Source organism: Carassius auratus, unplaced genomic scaffold (assembly GCF_003368295.1).
Source record: "Carassius auratus strain Wakin unplaced genomic scaffold, ASM336829v1 scaf_tig00031568, whole genome shotgun sequence".
Taxonomy (NCBI): domain Eukaryota; kingdom Metazoa; phylum Chordata; class Actinopteri; order Cypriniformes; family Cyprinidae; genus Carassius; species Carassius auratus.
In genome coordinates, this window is record NW_020525933.1 from 167,633 (window position 1) to 188,178 (window position 20,546).

The 20,546-nt window shown below is 38.2% G+C and overlaps 2 protein-coding genes across 3 annotated transcripts in view; one reads left to right on the forward strand and one right to left on the reverse strand.

Annotated features, from left to right (window-relative positions):
* Window positions 1-6,171: 6,171 nt before the first annotated feature.
* On the forward strand, window positions 6,172-7,314 carry LOC113080541 (SLAM family member 5-like). The gene is made up of 4 exons (XM_026252694.1): window positions 6,172-6,187; window positions 6,259-6,588; window positions 6,673-6,972; window positions 7,162-7,314. Exons 1-4 carry the CDS (start codon window positions 6,172-6,174, stop codon window positions 7,299-7,301), a joined length of 786 nt encoding a protein of 261 aa, XP_026108479.1. The 3' UTR covers window positions 7,302-7,314.
* Window positions 7,315-8,533: 1,219 nt separating this feature from the next.
* The window catches only part of LOC113080552 (uncharacterized), a 52,779-nt gene continuing 40,766 nt past the window's right edge, over window positions 8,534-20,546 (reverse strand). The window contains exons 1-6 of one of the 2 annotated variants that reach the window (XM_026252717.1): window positions 16,769-16,853; window positions 11,248-11,574; window positions 10,678-10,989; window positions 10,387-10,492; window positions 10,248-10,290; window positions 8,534-9,414 (exon numbers count right to left, since the gene is read on the reverse strand). In XM_026252717.1, the coding sequence (XP_026108502.1) occupies window positions 10,287-10,290; window positions 10,387-10,492; window positions 10,678-10,989; window positions 11,248-11,574; window positions 16,769-16,826 (807 nt within the window). In that variant the 5' untranslated portion in view covers window positions 16,827-16,853 and the 3' untranslated portion in view covers window positions 8,534-9,414; window positions 10,248-10,286. Of the gene's footprint in view, window positions 9,415-10,247; window positions 10,291-10,386; window positions 10,493-10,677; window positions 10,990-11,247; window positions 11,575-16,768; window positions 16,854-20,546 lie in introns of those variants that run through there. The other variant, XM_026252716.1, reaches the window with a different exon arrangement.

Here is a 20,546-nt window from a genome sequence, read left to right on the forward strand (position 1 = left end):
GCATCCATATTGAGTGTTTTTTTTTTTTTTTACCCATTCAAAACTAAAGGAGTGATATGTATTGGGAATTCTATAGTGTTTGCTCAAGCAGACCAGCTGGTCTTCTTAAATTCCAATTCTATTTCCAAATCTTCTATCCATTCTCCCTTCCCTCCCTCCCTGCATCTTGCAACACATCCCACTCATAAACATCCTTTCATTCCAACATCCATTCTTCCACCCTTTCCTTCAGCCATTATCAGCAATTCATCTCTCGTGTTTCTAATAATTCTTAGAAAGTTTTAGTATTTTAGGCTCGATTGCATTTGCTATACTTGTATTTTAAAGGTCCCGTTCTTTGTGATCCCATGTTTTAAACTTTATTTAGTGTGTAATGTTGTTGTAAGAGTATAAATAATATCTGTAAAATTCTAAAGCTCAAAGTTCAATGCCAAGCAAGATATTTGATTTAACATAATTTGCCTACAAAAAACGACCCTTTGGACTACATCCCTCTAGTTCCTGCAGTAATGATGTCATTAAAACAGTTTTTTTGACTAACCTCCACCAAAATGAATGCACAAAAAAGGGGGGCGTGGTCTTGTTGTGCTCTGACGGAGAAGAAGGAAGAGCTGTGTTTGTGTTTGCCATGTCATCGAAACGCTGTTATTTTCATCTCGGAGTCCAATCATCTTTGTTTGGACTTCCCAGGGATGCTGTACTTGGAGATTAATGGTTACAATTTATGTTTAACTCGGTTCCTGAAAATTATTATCCACAAGTAAAACTATGTGCAGCACATTTTGCCGAGGACAGCGATCTTCCTCAATCTCAATCAGTTTAATGCCGGATTCGCACAAAGATTATTCTTGAAAGATGGAGCAGTTCCCTCTTTGTCTGGAGAAGGTGTTGTTTATGGACCACAACTGGTAAGTGTATTTTATTATTTAATTTGGTGCGTTTAACAGTTTCTTTAACTTATTACACAAAGGGCAACGCTGTTTAGTTTTGTTAACTAGATGTTAGGGCTGTGCAAAAAAACAAATGCGATTTTCATGCTCATCTCGTCAGTAAAAACGCTCCTGTGATTATAAGTACAGCTCCAGCACATGCTCCTGCACACTTGCTTCTCAAAACTAGTCCAATCGCGTTACCAGGAGGGCAGCCTGCTCTCAGCTGCTGTCGAATCACAACACAGGAACCGCTGGCCCAATCAGAACTCGTTACGTATTTCTGAAGGAGGGACTTTATAGAACAAGGAAGTAGAGCCCTGCGCGGGACTGTTTTCTTCATCCCGCTCCCGCCCGTGCCCGCCGAATTTCTGACCATTACCGCCCGCTCCCGCAACGTATGTGTTACACTCCCGCCCGCTCCCACAAAACTCTTTGAATTTATTATCGCACAACAATAGAGATGCATTGATTTTGTGTCTTCTCCCGTCCCACAGGAAAAAAACACGTATTTGTATTGATATTATTAAAGAGATTCATGGGGTTGTTTGTTTCGTTTCCCTGGCCTGCATGTATAAAAAAAAAAAAAAAAAAAAAAAAGACATGGCCTGCATGTAAAAAGATAATAAGAATAAAAACATTCAAACTTAGGCAGCCTGCTCAATAACACTGGCATCATCACGCCTCTTGACCTAAATAACAAATGGCAACGAGGGGCTGTGCTCAAAAAACAACATAAAATAAATTTGAAAATGCTCCATTAGAAGAAGACACTACCACTTTTGAATCAAAGGCATGTCCATCTGAAAGAAATGTGACAATGATAAGGAGTCTTTAGTTTTTTATATACCTCTTTCCTTCAAGATAAACAAGGATGTATATAAGAAACATTTGAAGTATCAATTTCATCCTTATGTACATTTTTTGTACTTATATACATCAACTCACCTCTTGGAATTGAAACCCTTTGCTTGTCACAATGGAAAGTGTATACAGAAACAGAGAAGAAGGAAAACGTTTAATTTACTATGTTGACAGAAAAATGCAAATGGTTTCCACAGAAAAAAAGAAAAGAAAATAAAAGAAAAGAAAAAAGAACATTTTGCTATAAGCATAAAAATCCCACAGTCATTTCCACAGATCTGGGCCCATATTCACAATTCATTTAAAGTTTCACTCTCTACAGACTACAGATATATTTTTCATGTCTGTAATAAGACAAGCATAAACAGAGTTTCCAAATGACATGCTCACATTCACTGAGTCTAAGGGCCCTATTTTAACGATCTAAACTCAAAGTCTAAAGCACACGGCTCAGGTGCACTCAGGACATGTCCAAATCTACTTTTGCTATTTTAATGACGGAAAACCGGTTTGCGCGTCCGGGCGCAAGGTCTAAATGGGTTGTCCCTATTCTTTTAATGAGTAATGGGTGTTTTTCGCAATAAACCAATCAGAATCTCATCTTCCATTCCCTTTAAGAGCCAGTTGCGCTTGTGATATGATGGATTAGCTTTTTACACAGCTGAATTTGGCAAGTGCAAATACAGAACTGAGCTGTTCGTGTGCGAGCACATAATAGCCTAACTCTGATACAGGCAATGACTATCAATTATGACATGTAGGCATTTATATATATATATATATATATATATATATATATATATATATATATATATATATATATATTAGATTATATTCATACTTAGAAGGGAGAGGCTATTATGTGAGTCTAGGAGAGCTTAAGTCCAAGTGGACATCCATGACATGCGGAGTCCCACAAGGCTCAACTCTTGCACCGCTCTTGTTTAGCCTGTATATGCTTCCACTAAGTCAAATAATGTGAAAAAAACAACTTGCCTATCACAGCTATGCTGATGGTACCCACATTTACCTAGCCTTATCTCCAAATGACTACATCCCCATTGACTCCCTCTGCCAATGTATTAGTGAAATTAATAGTTGGATGTGCCAGAAGTCTCTTCAGTTAAACAAGGAAAAAAAGTTATTGCATTTGAAACAAAGATCAAGGTGAATGCATACCTTGACTCTAGGGGTCAAACAAGATCAATTCAGGAATCTTGGTGTGATTCTGGAGACAGACTTTAGTTTCAGTAGTCATGTCAAAGCAGTAACTAAATCAGCATTCTATCATTTAAAAACATAGCAAGAATTATATATTTTGTTTCCAGTCAAGACTTGGAGAAACTTGTTCATGCCTTTATCACCAGCAGGGTGGGCTATTGTAATGGGCTCCTCACCGGCCTTCCCAAAAAGACCATTAGACAGCTGCAGCTCATCCAGAACATTGCTTCCAGGATTCTGACTAGAACCAGAAAATCTGAGCATAACACACCAGTCCTCAGGTCCTTACACTGGCTTCCAGTTACATTTAGGATTGATTTTAAACTACTTTTACTCGTATATAAGTCACTAAATGACCTAGGACCGAAATATATTGCAGATATGTTCACTGAATATAAACCTAACAGAGCACTCAGATCACTAGGATTGAGTCAGTTAGAAATACCAAGGGTTCACACAAAACAAGGGGAGTCCTCCTTTAGTTACTATGCTGCCTGCAGTTGGAATCAGCTTCCAGAAGAGATCAGATGTGCTAAAACACTAGTCACATTTAAATCTAGACTTAAAACTCATCAGTTTAGCTGTGCATTTACTGAATGAGCACTTTGCAATGTCCGAACTGATTGCACTGTATTTTATATATTCAATGTATTTTATGTAAAATCATGTAATACCTTTGGTTTGGTTACTTTTAGTTATTTCTGTTATTTATTTTTGTTTATTATTGAAAAAAAAGAAAACATAATTTCCTGTGTTAAAATTAAAAACTGAACTATTTTATGGCATACTTCAATAAATTGAGATTATTCAATATGCAAAACTATTGATTGCTTTTAAATAAGTTGTATTATAGTTTATATTTTCTGATTTTCATAGTATGTGTATGAATTCCAGTACTTTTACCTTAAACTGACATATCAACCATTTGGTAGAGGCCGATATTAAAAAAATTATGGCGTGTTGAAAAAAACATACATTGAGTGTGGTTACTAGCAACATAAGGAGAAAAGAAATGCAAAAAATTTTTTTCAAATGGTTTTTTCTTAGTGGGGCAGCTAAAGGGTTTACATGTAGGACTAATGGGTCTCAATCAACATTATATAACCATGTCAAAATGAAGAGACGCACTCATAACATGTATGGTGGAGTAATGTTAAACAGGCTGACTGCGAGCACATGACAGTGAAAACATTAGGACTATTTCAACTTGATTAAAATGGAAAAACAATGAGTAACTAACAAGCATTCACAACAAATGTGCTACAGTTTATTGTGCTGTCACTAAGTCAACACAAGCTTACCAGTCATGCAACAGATTTGTTAAACGAATGTGCTAACAATTCATTTTACAGTATTAGAGGATAATATATGATGGCTATATGCATTCAAGACTATTTAGCAAATCAAGAACACTTCGGCTATGTTAACTTTCCAATGAAATACATCAAAATTGTTTTCCATGTTAAACAAATAAAAATGTAATCACAAAATACACTGAGTGAAAACACACTAAATGAAAATAGCAGTATTTTTTGTGATATGCTATTTAAACTGCAAATAGCTCAGTTCTATTTATACACATAGGAGCTTGATGCTTGAGCTTGGTGGGGGGCGGTGGTGGGGGCGGCATTATTTAAGTTAAAACGCACAGGCACACAAACACATTTAGTAACGATAAATCTTACTGAAAATGGCAGATAAAGCAGTTTATATTCTGAAATATATCTCTTGGTTGTGTTCAGTTGGATGTAAATGTTTTTTGTACCCTGTGCTGCTAAGGGATGACGCTGTCGGGGTCTGGAGTTGGGCATAGCATATCCATCTTTATTTTGGTTAAGTACAGATTCCTCTGCAGTTGTTGTATGTTGTAAAATAAAAACACTAAATATCCATTCATGTCATGCAACAGGCAAGCATGGGCTATTATCCACCAAAAAGCCCCCTGCAACCCCCGCCTCCAATCTCCTACCCTAACCCTTCTCGATACTTTACTTTCAACTTTTTGATGATTCTTCAATTTTATTAAAAACAAATGCTTTTCTGATTTGATTTGAAATTTGAAAAGGGAGAAAAACAAACAATATCAGCTATTTGCACTTTTATTTAGTGTAAAATAGATGACAAATTTTTTTCTTCTTTTTACCCCAACAGTTTAACAGTTGCCCACAGAAAAAACCACTTCCCGCGCCTATGTAGGCTACTACAGCGCAAGGAGGAATATTCGGTAAATGTGTTTCCATCGTAGTTAATGCAAATTTTTTGTTATCGGATAAAAAGTTTATTAGCTCAGTTGTGTGCATACATCTTGACATTTCAATCCAGTGTTTTTTCTTTTATGTGATAATCCAAAATGTGCATGAAAATAGGTGAACGGAAACATAGCTTGTGAGATTCATTACAGCATAAGAGGAAGCTCTTCACCGAACTAAACGCACATCTAAATGGTCACTCAAGCAAGCTTCATATAGCAGCTCAATCCAGATTTCAAAGAAAACAGACCACAGCAGGTTTCGCTTTGACTCAGATGAGCTGCTAGTGCCATTTACTTCAGTAAAACTGGTGATGGTGAAATGGGAGATGGTTTAATCTTTTTATTTTAATTTTTTTTCTTGTGTTTGGTTTATTTTTCTCATTAAGAACAGTTGAAGATTCAATTATAGATGACAGCAATTATATATAATTATAATCCAATCAAAGTGAGTGTGTATGTATGTGTGTGTGTGGGAAGAGGAGGGTCAAACTCTGTTGGGGGAGGAATCACACAGGTTGAGTGTTTTTGGTGGGTTAAACTAGATTTTCACTGAACAATTGAAGAAAATGTTTCATATGCTTGTTTTGTTCTCTGTGTGGCATCTGATTGGTAAGTTAATTTTTTTTTTTGTGGCATTAAATCATAAAAAATTGGGATGACTTTCATTTGCAGTACTTCAAAAACATTAATAAAATAAAAATAAAATACATTTAAAAAGTCAGATCTGTGCTTGTTTTGATTTTAAGTGCCATGGGTCCAAAAGACTAAATTAAAATTACTCTGGTGAATTAAAATTTCTCAGTATTTGTTTTTTACTTTAAAATATCACATTGCGGATAATTTGATTAATTTAACAGACATTACATCGTTTTTTTTTTTTTTTTTTTTTTTTTTTTTAAGTAAACCATGGTTAACTACGAAAGTCATTGATCTTATGCTGTGTAAACCAACAAGAGTTTAATCTGTGTAAAATCTGGCCCTGTCCCTGTTCAGGTTTGTTAAGAGCTGAAACAAATGAAATTCATTCAGTGTCAGTGACGGAGGGAGATTCTGTCACTCTAAACACTGGTGTTACTGAGATACATGAAAACGACGACATACAGTGGAATTTTGGAAACTCTCTAATAGCTGAAATGAACAGAAAGGTTGTCATCTTCAACACATTTGAGGTTCCTGACGGGAGATTCAGAGACAGACTGAAGCTGGACGATCAAACTGGATCTCTGACCATCACAAACATCACAACTGAACATGCTGGAGTCTATCAACTAGAGATTAGTGGAATGAAACTAACATCAAAAATATTCAATGTTTTCATTTATGGTGAGTAGAGATCATAATTTAAGGAAATTACAACGACGATTAATCAAATGACTTGCTAATATCCATATTCTATGATGTTTTCAGCTCGTCTGCCTGTTCCTGTCATCAGCAATAACTCTTCACAGTGTTCTTCATCATCATCATCCTCAGAGCAGAATTGTTCATTGGTGTGTTCAGTGGTGAATGTGGGTCATGTGACTCTCTCCTGGTACAAAGGAAACAGTTTATTGTCCAGCATCAGTGTGTCTGATCTCAGCATCAGTCTCTCTCTACCTCTGGAGGTGGAATATCAGGATAAAAACAGCTACAGCTGTGTGCTCAACAATCCCATCAGCAACCAGACTCAACATCTGGACATCACTCAGCTCTGTCACACATGTGCAGGTACAACAGAGATGATATATGTGTTTATTTTTTGCACACAAACCCAATTATGTGACCCATATTTTGTTCTGCTTCACAAAATTGGGATCATTTTTGTAACATTATGATTTCAGTTTTGGTTTTACTCACTGGGACGAAAGTCAGCTTGTTGTAAACCACAGTTATGTTTTACCGTTGGTTTTTCTTCAGAAGTCCACCTCCACTGCTGTGGTTCTACTGAAGCTGTGATTCGATTGGTCCTCTCTGCTCTGGTGGGCGTGGCTACTGCCATTCTTCTGGTTTATGACATCAGATCCACAGAAGACAAGAAACAGATATCATACATATAATGACATATCCTGAAGTTTTAACCCGTCAAGATGAATATATATATATATATAAAATAATAACTATATAATTTATGATGTATAGGACGTAAATTAGGCATTGTGTTTCCGGGTTAAAGGGTTATAGTGGATAATGGATAATGTCCTGGAAAATTAGTAGTACCCTTTCCATTTATATATATATATATATATATATATATATATATATATATATATATATATATTTCTTTAAAGTGTACTTACTGATCAACAATCGCAGGTACAAGCAACTAACAGGGTGCATCACTAGGTTTGTGTGTTTGATTGGAAGCAGCTGCTACTTCAAGTCAAACACGATAATTATTGTTGCACAATTGCAAATATCTGTTAAATTAAATCACGTGATGTGTGTAGGCTACTGCTAGGCATCTTTGGTTTCCTCTTTTTGTGAAGTTTGGATGGAAAATGTTTATCGTTTGAAGGAGTCACTTACCAAAAGTTGCTAAAAGTTAATAAAAATAGCTAAATTTGTTGCTATTTGCTTTTGGAAGAAGAAGTTGGCAACACTGTTCCGCTGCTTCATGTGTGTGTTCACTGTGTGTGTGTGTTTGTGTTCACTACTCACCAGTGTGTGTGTGCAATAATTGGATGGGTGAAATACAGAACACAATTCCCAGTATGAGTCACCACACTTGACTACACGTCACGTCCGTTTCCGTTTGATGACCTCTAGCAGTGAGTTTGAGGAACTGCAGCAACATTTTACAATTTACATAGTGTTGAGTTTCATTAATACTGCGTGTATAAATAAGCTATATGTGAACCAAAAATGTCATTTTTTTTTTCATTTAATAAAGAAATTAAATATTTGATGTTTTGCAGGTCATGTGACCATTAATGACATCAGATACATGCGATGCCTATTTAATTATCCAGATTATTAATATTTCAGAGGAGCTTTAAGTAAATACTGTATGGTGTGTGTAGTTTAGTGTGAACATGTTAAAAATGATTGCCCCAATACAATAATAATAATAATAATAATTTAAATTATTTGTCAAGGTATTTAGTTTAGTTTTTGTACAAAACTGAAATAAAGTGTAATAAAACTATTGACATATTAAATCAAATTGAAATCACAAAATATTAAACCTTTAACTAAAATTAAAATGGTTAATATAAATGAAACCAAATTCAAGATATAAATACCTCTAAATACAAAGAGTAAAGACACTATAATACTGTTTTATAATTATTTAAAGTTTATTTAAAACAGCATTTTATATTAATTCACATTCTGTTATTAGAAGCAACTGATATTATTAAAAACACACAATACAAACATGCAGACATGCATATGAAGTACAAAAGTGACAACCAGTATCACAAATTATGGAAGTATTTTCCCCATTCAGTTTCATCTTAAAGATTTCAAATTAGTTCTTTTGAACTAAACTCTCCAATTCTGAGCTGAATCACAATCATACAAATTTTGTTTTGAGGCAAAACAATGCAGATTAGTTATTTTTCACTTTTCACATTATAATGTGCAAATACAGTACATTGATGATGTGCTTGACAAGTCAAGTACAATAAGAGTAGTGCAGATCTTCTTCACATGGAACCGGTCCATTAATCGATTTCGTAAATTAAATAATGACTGTCCTGAGAACTCATGTAAGTTTGTTTTAAAGATTGATACACTTTAGATCTGTGTAAACTCAAGCTTACTGATGGATTGAGTGTGAAATTCCTGCTTATTGTCACAAATTATTTGTTGTATGAATTTATCGAGATAACTGAATAGTAAAAGTAGGTTATTGTTGAACTGAATAAATGTATAGAGAAAGTTTAACAATGAATGAGCGCCACCTAGCGGTTCCCTCAGAAGCCTTCATCTGATCTGATGAGAACATCTCTATCTTCAGGAAACAGATGACAACACATCTCTTCCACAAGCTCTTCACTAATCCAGAACCAGAAACCAAGGCACTTGTTATAATACGCATGCTAAATGATAAATGTGAATATTATTCCAGGTTAAAGCTGAACAACACAAGCTGAAGTGTGATGCTGATTTGCGGCGATGGAAATCCTTTTGCAGATACATGATCCTGTCGGGTCTGGTGATGCTTTCCTGTTTGTAATGAAACAATAAGAGAGAGAGAGAGAGAGAGAGAGAGAGAGAGGGAGAGAGAGAGAGAAAGAGAGAGAGAGAGAGAGGTAGAGAGAGAGAGAGGGAGGGAGGGAGAGAGAGAGAGAGAGAGCAAGAGAGAGAGAGAGAGAGAGAGAGAGAGAGAGAGAGAGAGATAGAGAGATAACAGCTTTCAGTCAAGTCAAGAAGATCTGTTAAGTCTGAAATGTTTACTTTGCATCTAGATGATTTTGATATAAACTTTGTTTATTCAGTGTGAAGACTAGCGGATGAATAAAAATGTATGTGTAGTTTTTTAGTTTTTTTGTTTTTAATCAGAAGAGCAGAAATGCTGTTATATTTTCTGATGTAATGGTGATTTATTATTAAATGACATGAATGAAGCCACATCACACACACACACACACACACACACGTCTGGTCAGCTATCCTTGTGGGGACTCTCCATAGGTGTACTGGTTTTTATACTGTACAGACCGTATTTTCTATTGCCCTACACCAACCCTACCCCTAAACCTAACCCTCACAGGAAACTTTCTGCATTTTTAGATTTTCAAGAAACTTCATTCTGTGTAATTTATTAGCTTATTTACCCGTCGGGACCTCAATTTAGGTCCGCACCGTGACACAAGTCCCCATGAGTCTGTGTGTATTCAGGTTTAAGTCCCCACCAGAATAGAAAAACAAGTACACAGACACACACAGACACACACAGACACACACACACACACACACACACACACACACACACACACACACATTCAATCAAGCACAGCTGAGAATCTCATAATACTAATAAACTGCATTAATTTTACCTCATTCTTGGACTTTTGACAGATGCCCGAGGCTATTTTTCACCTGGTCACAAGAATCACACACAAACAATTAAACCCTAACTTTGCATAATAAAGACAATATTTTCCTCTCACTATAATAACCGTTAGTAATACTTACCCTTTGTAAATATCCTGGATCAAATCACAGAGATTGATAGTGTCACGGAAAAGGAAATCGGGTTTTCCTGAAGATGGAACACGAGCATCTTTATAGTCTCCGCCCCCTAGAGGACAAGAAAAGGATTGACATAGTAAGGGAGGATACAGTGAGTCTGTGGAAAGGGTAGGACAATAAAATGTTCATCCAATCATATTGCTTGCTATATACATTAATAGGAGTCAAATTTCATTATCAAAAAGTCAATAAAGCCATAAAGACATTAAAAATGATGTGCTCTGAAATTCTCACCAGTGACAGTTACTCTGAAGCTCCTCGTGATGCTGAATCTGCGGCTGTGGATCTGTAGTTTATAAAGTCCAGAGTCTGTGGTTCTGGTGTTTGTGATGGTGAGGAATCCAGTTTGATTCACCTCCATTCTGTCTCTGAATCTCTCATCCCACTGATCATCTGTACAGATCTTACTCTGATTTCCAGTGATTTCAGTGATGCAAGTGTCATTAAAATACCACGTCATCGAATCGATTGGGTGTTTTATTACACCAGGGTCTAAAGTGACAGATTTTCTCTTCTTCACTTCACACAGTTCAGCAGCAGAAACACCTGAAACACAAACCGACAGCTGCTGGAGGAACTTTCTGGGCCGAAAAATAACAGAAATTAATTATACATATTAATTTCCTAAAAAACAGTAGAGAAAAATAAATAGATAAATATCAAGTTAATTGTGGTTATTTCTTCATTCATATAGTTTTCTGTTCTGTTGAATGATGCGTGTAAAAAGAAAAACAGCTCTGAATGTCACTGGTATAATAAACACGATGTGATTTAAACAACCTGATTTTAAACATAATAACTTACCAATGACAGTAACATTGAAGATCCTTTCATTGTTGTTACCTCTGATGATTTGAAATGTGTAAAGTCCAGAGTCTGTGTTTGTGATGTTTGTGATGGTCAGAGATCCAGTCTGATTGTCCAGCTTCAGTCTGTCTCTGAATCTCTCATCACTATCTTCACACTGAACATCTGTACAGATATGACTAAGATCTCCATTGATGTAAGCGATGCGAATGCCATTAAAATACCAATGAATCTTTTCTTGTTGGTTTATTTTAACATCAGTGTATAGAGTGACTGAATCTCCCTCCATCGCTGACACAGAGACGCTGTCTGCACCAGACACAACTAGAACAGAAATTAACAGATAATTATAATTGTTTTTGGGAAAGTGGGACAAAAATATAAAAAGATACCACCGGAAAGTGCTGTGAAAATGATTTTCTACAGATCGAACAGCATGAAAGCATCATCAATTTACACATTCACTCATCAGACAAACATACATGTTATAATTAACATATAATTAACATAAAGGTTATTTGGTGCTTATTGCACACCATAATATACATCATACAACACACATCTTGACTCAGATCTTGCATTCATACAACCAAGAAGTGATCAATACATAGCCTGCTTTCATGTAATTCTGAAGACCATAACACAGAAATGTTGAAATTGACACATTAAAATTACAATATTCCAATCCAATTATATTTAAATGTGATTTCAGACTGCAAAACACTTTTTCATATATATATATATATATATATATATATATATATATATATATAAATTGCATGACCAGAGTTGGAGACCAGCTAAACAAAAGCTTGGGTCTTGATCTTTTGTTCTTGGTCTCAAGACATTTTAGAAACCATCTAAATGGGTCTACATCTGAAACTAATTATTTCAGTCACTCCTTGCTGTGTGATTTATACCATTCCCCTTCTGCCTTGTGTCTGCATTTACAGTTAAACAAGCACTGTCCCACTCATCCTGTAAGTGCATACATTTGATATAATATAAATATATTGCATGCATTATTTGCATAACTCAATCCCAAACAACAATCACAGTTATACAAATCAAGACAAAGACACTCAAATTTGGTTAAACTGATCTGTATTTACAACAACCTGACATTAATTTAGTATTAAAATATTACTCAAGCCTTTCCTCCAATTGGGTGACATTTCCTTGTTGTAACACTGTGTCTACACCGGATGCGACTTTTGCCTCGTCACGCCGCCACAGCTAAAGCCTGTTTACTGTACACTGGATGCAACAAAGTAACATTGCAAATCATTTAAAATTTGTGTCAGTATGTCATAAATGTCGTGTCGTAGCGCATCCAGTGTAGACAGCACTGATTATAATGGGCTCTGTTTATAATGGGCTACTTTTTTTTTGTGTAGACACTATTTGTTATGTTTGGGAACCCAGGAAACACAAGGGGACGAGAGATCCAAACACAGTGTGGGTTTAATAGGTAATCCAAATCAGAATCCAACAAGCAGGGGTCAAAACAAGAAATCAAAAAACAAACAAACAAAAAACAAACAAACAAAACAACAGGGATAGGAACAGGAACAGGAACAGGAATAGGAACTGGAACAGGAAACTCGGAAGACGAGGAACTCGGAACGGGGTGACGGAAAGAAAGGACTCCATGAAAACAAACAGAAAAAGACTGGTTATAGGCAGGGTAATAACTATCAAGTGAAGACACCTGAGTGCAATTAACAGGAGTGCAATTACTGTGGTGAAGGGACAAGGCTTTGTGGGAATTGTAGTGCTTACGGTGAGGTGCCTATGGGGAAGTGAGACAACTAGTGGAGACATCCATCCATCTATCCATCCATCCATCATCTTCCGCTTATCCGGGGCTGGGACACGGGGGAAACAGTCTAAGCAGAGATGCCCAGACTTCCCTCTCCCTATTCACTTCCTCCAGCTCTTCCGGGGGAACCCCGAAGCGTTCCCAGGCCAGCCGGGAGACATAGTCCCTCCAGCGTGTCCCAGGTCTTCCCCGGGGCCTCCTCCCGGTTGGACGTGCCTGGAACACCTCCCTGAGAAGGCATCCAGGAGGCATCTGAAATAGATGCCCGAGCCACCTCAGCTGGCTCCTCTCGATGTGGAGGAGCAACGGCTCTACTCTGAGCTCCTCTCGAGTGACCGAGCTTCTCACCCTATCTCTAAGGGAGTGCCCAGCCACCCTACGGAGAAAGCTCATTTCGGCCGCCTGTATCCGGGATCTTGTCCTTTTGGTCATGACCCACAGCTCATGACCATAGGTGAGAGTAGGAATGTAGATTGACCGGTAAATTGAGAGCTTTGCCTTACAGCTCAGCTCCTTCTTCACCACGACAGACTGGTACAGCCTTCCCTCCATCCTTCCCTCACTCATGAACAAGACCCCAAGAGACCTGAACTCCTCCACTGGAGGCAGGAACTCTCCACCAACCTGAAGTGGGCAATCCACCCTTTTCCGACTGAGAACCATGGCCTCGGACTTTGAGGTGCAGATTCTCATCCCAGCCGCTTCACACTCGGCTGCAAACCGTCCCAGTGCATGCTGAAGGTCCTGGTCGGAGGAGGAAAACATAATCTGCAAAAAGCAGCGACGAAATCGTATGGTCCCCAAACCAGACACTCTCCGGCCCTTGGCTGCACCTAGAAATTCTGTCCATAAAAATTATGAACAGAACCTGTGACAAAGGGCAGCCCTGCCGGAGTCCAACATGCACCGGGAACAGGTCTGACTTACTGCCGGCAATGCGAACCAAGCTCTTGCTCCGGTCGTACAGGGACCGAACAGCCCTGAGCAGGGGGCCGCCGACCCCATACTCCCAGAGCACCCTCCACAGGATGCCATGAGGAACACTGTCGAATGCCTTCTCCAAATCCACAAAACATGTTGCAAACTCCCATGAACCCTCCAGCACCCTGGAAAGGGTATAGAGCTGGTCCAGTGTTCCACGACCGGGACAAAAACCACACTGTTCCTCCTGAATCCAAGGTTCCACTATCGGCCGAATTCTCCTCTCCAGTACCCTGGCATAGACTTTCCCCGGGAGGCTGAGAAGTGTGATCCCCTATAGTTGGAACACACTCTCTGGTCCCCCTTCTTGACAAGTGGGACCACCACCCCGGTCTGCCAGGCCAGAGGTACTGTCCCCAACCGCCATGCGATGTTGCAGAGGCGTATCAGCCAAGACAGCCACACAAAATCAAGAGACTTGAGGTACTCAGGGTGGATCTCATCCACCCCTGGTGCCTTGCCACTGAGGAGCTTTTTAACTACCTCAATGACTTCAGCCCGGGTGATGGACAAGTCCTCCTCCAAGTCCCCAGCCACTGCTTCCTCAACGGAAGACTAGTCGGTGGGATTGAGGAGATCCTCGAAGTATTCCTTCCCCCATCCCGACAATATCCCCAGTTGAGGTCAACATGTGCCCATCTCCACTGTAAACAGTGTAGGTAGGGCACTGCTTCCCCCTCCTGAATCGTCGAATGGTTTGCCAGAATCTCTTAGAGGCCAACCGATAGTCTTTCTCCATGGCCTCACCAAACTCCTCCCATGCCCAATTTTTTGCCTCCAAGACTACACGGGCTGCAGTCTGCTTGGCCTGCCGGTACCTGTCAGCTGCCTCCGGAGTCCCACAAGCCATCCAGGCTCGATAGGACTCCTTCTTCAGCTTGACGGCATCCCTTACTTCCGGTGTCCACCTCCGGGTCGGGGATTGCTGCCTTGACAGGCACCGGAGACCTTACGGCCACAGCTCCGGGCAGCCACAGAGACAATGGAGGTGGATAACATGGTCCACTCGGACTCAATATCTCCAGACTGCCTCGGGATACGGTCGAAGCTCTGCCGGAGGTGGGAGTTGAAGATCTCTCTGACAGGGGGCTCGGCCAAATGTTCCCAACAGACCCTCACAGTATATTTGGGTCTGCTGAGTCTGTCCAGCATCCTCCCCTGCCATCGGATCCAATTCACCACCAGGTGGTGATCAGTTGACAGCTCCGCCCCTCTCTTCACCCGAGTGTCCAAGACATATGGCCGAAGGTAAACTCCAACACATGGCAGCTGAGCTGGGGGGCTATAAGCAAACCCATTCCAGCCCTCCGCCTCTCACCATGGGCAACTCCAGAGTGGTAGAGAGTCCAGCCTCTCTCAAGAAAAGTTATGACATTTAATGTAAAAAAATGTAAAACTTGTTTGGAGTTCAACCAGCGTACAAAATGTGCGACGAAGGCGCCTCCTTGTTCATCTTGTTAAAAAGTTTTTGTGAACCCTACACTCTTCATCTTCGGTGGGTAAATCATTTGAAGGGATTAGGGCATAGAGATGAACCCTTTCCAAATGGAATGCAGAGATATTCTCACACAGCCGGACCTTCTGGGAACCTTGGCTGCTTTGAATGGTGGGCCCAAGAGGCCATTTGACAGAAAGGTAAAGCAACCAATCATGTTTCATTTTGTGCCATGTCATGTTTAGGGGTGTGGAATGTCCCCAGATAACATACCATGTGTGAAAGTCTTGGACATATTTGAAAGATTCAGTGGCGCAAATTTTAAATATTTTACAAATATTTTAAATCCAGCATTTAGTTAATCCTGATAAGCACTCACTGTCACAGTTGCAAACGTAACAGCTTTCTTCTGCCATTACAGGGTTTGGCATCTTGCTTGTTTCCAGCAAGAACATTAAAGAATGCAGCACTCTGGAAAAAAGCTTTATATCTGGACCATCTCCAGGAAATCCTGTATAATTCAACCAACCTGTTGATGTGATGTCCCTTTATTTATTTATTTTTTCAATCTGTACTTACAAAAGGTGTAAATAATGTTTAAAGTTCAATTTAAAAAAAAAAGTGCCACATGATTCAGAAGTTTAGTCAGTGGTCTATGGGCGTCGTGTCAGAAGCTGAGACTACAAGTTATATAACAAATAGTTTTTTTTCACACTGTTATGGGCAGTTTTCATAATGGTTTAAAATCTATATTATTAATTTACAGCTATAGCTTCATGTGATACTTTGCTTGGTAGTAAAATGTTAGAGTCCATTTTCATACCTTTTTATACATATAAATGTCCTGAGGATAGAAAAGGCACCCATTGGATTTCCTTTATTTTAAATGTACTCTTTTATTATTATTGTTATTTAAAATTGGAACAAAAATGTGTGGGAAAAAGTTGTCTTGATCTTTGTTCATTAAAGTAAAATAAATTTTACATAATAATAAATTAATAAATATTACATTACATATTACTATTTACTGCTTGGTTCTTTGTCTTTATCTGGCTCTGGGTCTTCAATAACCTCTGCTTTGAGCAGGGAACTCCAAACTACTCATATATATATATATATATATATATATATATATATATATATATATATATATATATATATATATATATATATATATATATAATATTATATTATATATGTGTAGTTTGGAGTTCCCTACTCTTTATATATATATATAATTATCGTTGATCTGAGGATAAATAAACAAATAAAGGTCCTACCGTGCCATAGAAATGGTAAAACTGCAAACAGACCAAAGGAGAACATCTTTGTCTTCATCTTTCCTCTCGAACGTGCTTCGGTTCTTTGAATGAATGGAGCAGCATTGCTGCACTCCAGTGACGTATCTGGAGGTGTGTGTCGTTGTCAGAGACCACGTGATGCTTCACGTGTGAAGTAAGCGCATTCCAGACTATCCGCTACGAGATCAAAGGCGGATATCGCGCGATCATGTCCTTTGTTGCTACGTTGTGATTCTAATTAAAAAGCTGCTAAATTTATACTAGACCCGAAGTAAATAAATCTCACTATAACTTGTTTGGGAACATTCGCGCATAATTTAGGCTACACATAGAAAAATGATATCAGAGTTAAATAAATATATAAATGAATACAAAAGGAAGAATGTAAAGATAAAGAGCTAACACATGTGATGAATTGCTGTAGATCATCTTTTCTCGCTGTTACGACATTATGTCTTGTAAGGGGCAAAATACTTGCCCACCGGCAACTACATAAAAATAAATAAAAAAATCTTGAGAAAATAAATGCAGAACATGTTCACATAGGGCACTATTAACATGACTATATGCATTAAACCAGAAAAATCTGGGCACAAATGGGTTAACTCTACTAGAGGGGTGTTTCTAATTCAGGGACTATGGGAGGGATGGCAAATTTGACTTTGTTTTCACTTCTGACTGCCATTATCAGTCCTTCCCAATTTTTTTTCCTTTTATTGAAAGTAATGATAACACTATCGAGGAGTTTTCTTTTGCTTTTTGAGCAAATGGCAATGCAAAAATATTTGTGGTACTCTCCCATTCACTGCTCTTCAGGTTAACCCAACTATGATGACTTCAGCTGCTGAGAAACCCAGAAATGTGAAAAAGGAACATATTTAACTAACCTAGTTCATGACTGTTAGAACATACTAAACTCTCCAGATGTTTCAATGAGTCTTCTGTATGTGCTCTCTCTCCCCCTCCCTTTTTTAGACTGTATCATAGTACTGAGACTGCTCTCCTTAGAGTTACAGATGACCTGCTCTTATCATCTGATAGTGGCTGTATGTCTCTATTAGTGCTATTTGATATTAGTGCTGCGTTTGACACTATTGAACACAACATTCTTTTGCATAGACTAGAACACTTTTTTCGTATTAATGGAAGTGCATTAGCATGGTTTAAATCTTACTTATGTGACCGCCATCAATTCGTAGCCGTGAATGAAGAGGTATTATCTATCACAAGTGAAGTATGGAGTACCTCAATTTCTTAATGCTAAATTCTGAAAAAACAGAGGTGTTAATTATAGGACCTAAAAACTCTGCATGTAATAACCTAGAACACTGTCTAAGACTTTGCTCTGTCAATTCTTCGTCATCAGTTAGGAACCTAGGTGTGCTACTTGATCGCAATCCTTCCTTAGAAAGACACGTTTCTAGCATTTGTAAAACTGCATTTTTCCATCTCAAAAATATATCTAAATTACGGCCTATGCTCTCAATGTCAAATGCAGAAATGTTAATCCATGCATTTATGACCTTAAGATTAGATTATTGTAATGTTTTATTGGGTGGTTGTTTTTTCCACACTTAGTAAACAATCTACAGCTAGTCCAAAATGCAGCAGCAAGAGTTTTTAATAGAACCAGGAAGTATGACCATATTAGCCCGGTCCTGTCCACACTGCACTGGCTCCTTATTAAACATCGTATAGATTTTAAAATCTTGCTTATTTTTTATAAAGGCCTCAGTGGTTTAGCACCTCAGTTGGAATGAGCTCTTGTTACATTATAATCCTCCATGTCCGTCGTGTTCTCAAAACTCAGGTAATTTGATAATACCTAGAATATCAAAATCAATTGTGGGCGGCATATCCTTTTCCTATTTGGCGCCTAAACTCTGGAATAACCTACCTAACATTGTTCGGGAGTCAGATACACTCTTGCAGTTTAAATCTAGATTAAAGACCCATCTCTTTAACCTGGCTTACACATAACACACTAATATGCTTCTAATATCCAAATCTGTTAAAGGATTTTTAGGCTGCATTAATTAGGTAAACCGGAACCAGGAACACTTCCCATAACACTTGATGTATTTGCTACATCATTAGAAGAATGGCATCTATTGCCGCGTTTCCACCGCAGGAACTTTACCCAGGAACTAGGGACTTTGGCCTGGTACTTGGTGTGTTTCCACCCAGGAACCAGGAACTAAATAAAGTTCCGGGTAAAAAAATGCCCCTCAGAAAGTCCCTGCTGGTGAGGTGGTACTTTTTCAAAGTTCTGGAACTTTCGGGGGGCGGGACTTGGGCGCTAAACATCCTGATTGGTTGAGTGCACACAGCATTGGTTGAGTTCAACCACCGTTTATACGTATAAACATTTTCAAAATATTACTGTTATTGTGTCATGAAATGTAATTTTAAAAGTATTTCAGGCAAGAATGTAGTTGTTTAAAACTCAAATCTGTTGTTTATTTATAAAGACAGCGCTTATTTAAAAATGTGTTTCGCCGATCTCGTAGACGGTGAGCTCCACGTGATCAGCGGGAGCTCAGTGATCATCTATCCGACGAGAAGCAGCCTTACCTCGGCTAGACCTTCTGATATGTGCCGCTGGCTCTGATGTCTCTTTAGTGGTAAACATAAAATATAATTCAGCTGCGGGGTAAATCTAACAGGTTTTCTTTGGTCTGTATTAAATTTATCTATATGTTAAAATGAAAATAAAAAAAGCAAGTCTATATAATATTTTGTTTCATTGTAATGGCTGTATATAACGTGACACATATCCCTGAACTAAGTAGATTTCTGCAGCTGTTATTATGTTTAAATGAAAACGAAAGGAGGCAGTGGTATTTCATATCCTATTTCGTTTTATTGTAAATATACTGAGGGGAAAATTGCAGTAGCCAAAGCGATCTGAGTTCATGCAGCATTGGTTGAGTTCAACCACCATTTATTCGGATCATTTTCATATATAACTGTTATTGTGTCATGAAATGTAATTTTAAAAGTATTTCAGGCGAGAATTTAGTTGTTTAAAACTCAAATCTATGGTTTATTTATAAAGACAGCGCCTATTTAAAAATGTGTTTCGCCGATCTCGTAGACGGTGAACTCCACACGATCAGCGGAAGCTCAGTCCACTTGTATCCGCAGAGAGCAGCCTCACCTCTGTTAGACCTTCTGATATGTGCCGCTGGCTCTGATGTGTCTTTAGTGGTTAAACAGAAAATATAATTCAGCTGCGGGGTAAATCTAACAGATTTTCTTTGGTCTGTATTCAATTTATCTATATGTTAAAATGAAAATAAAAAAGGCAAATTTATATAATATTTCGTTTCATTGTAATGGCTGTATATACACATATCACTGAACTAAGTACATTTCTGCAGCTGTTATTATGCTTAATTGAAAACCAAAGGAGGCAGTGCTATTTGATATCCTATTTCATTTTATTGTAAATATACAGAGAGGAAAAATTACAGGATTTGCGTTGTCGCGGACATCACACTCCCCAGTCGAATGCACGAAGTCAGAACTAACTACCGATGATGCACGCCCAAAATCAGTGTACTTTTTTTTTTTTTTTTTAAATCAGCGGTACTTTGTATTGAGAAACGCGCGGAGACCTATGTCACCAGTTTATTTGCCTAATCTTCCCGGTACTTTACACACCGCGGTGGAAAAGCAGAAAGCAACAGGTCTGGGGGGAAAGAAGTTCTTGGGAAAAAAAGTTCCTGGTACAAAAGTTCCGGGTAATTTCGGT

Excerpts from the sequence above, each read along its gene's own strand:
- LOC113080541 (XM_026252694.1), top strand. Across the intron at positions 6,589-6,672 it reads ATTCAATGTTTTCATTTATG|CTCGTCTGCCTGTTCCTGTC; the intron begins GTGAGTAGAGAT and ends TGATGTTTTCAG. Across the intron at positions 6,973-7,161 it reads GCTCTGTCACACATGTGCAG|AAGTCCACCTCCACTGCTGT; the intron begins GTACAACAGAGA and ends GTTTTTCTTCAG.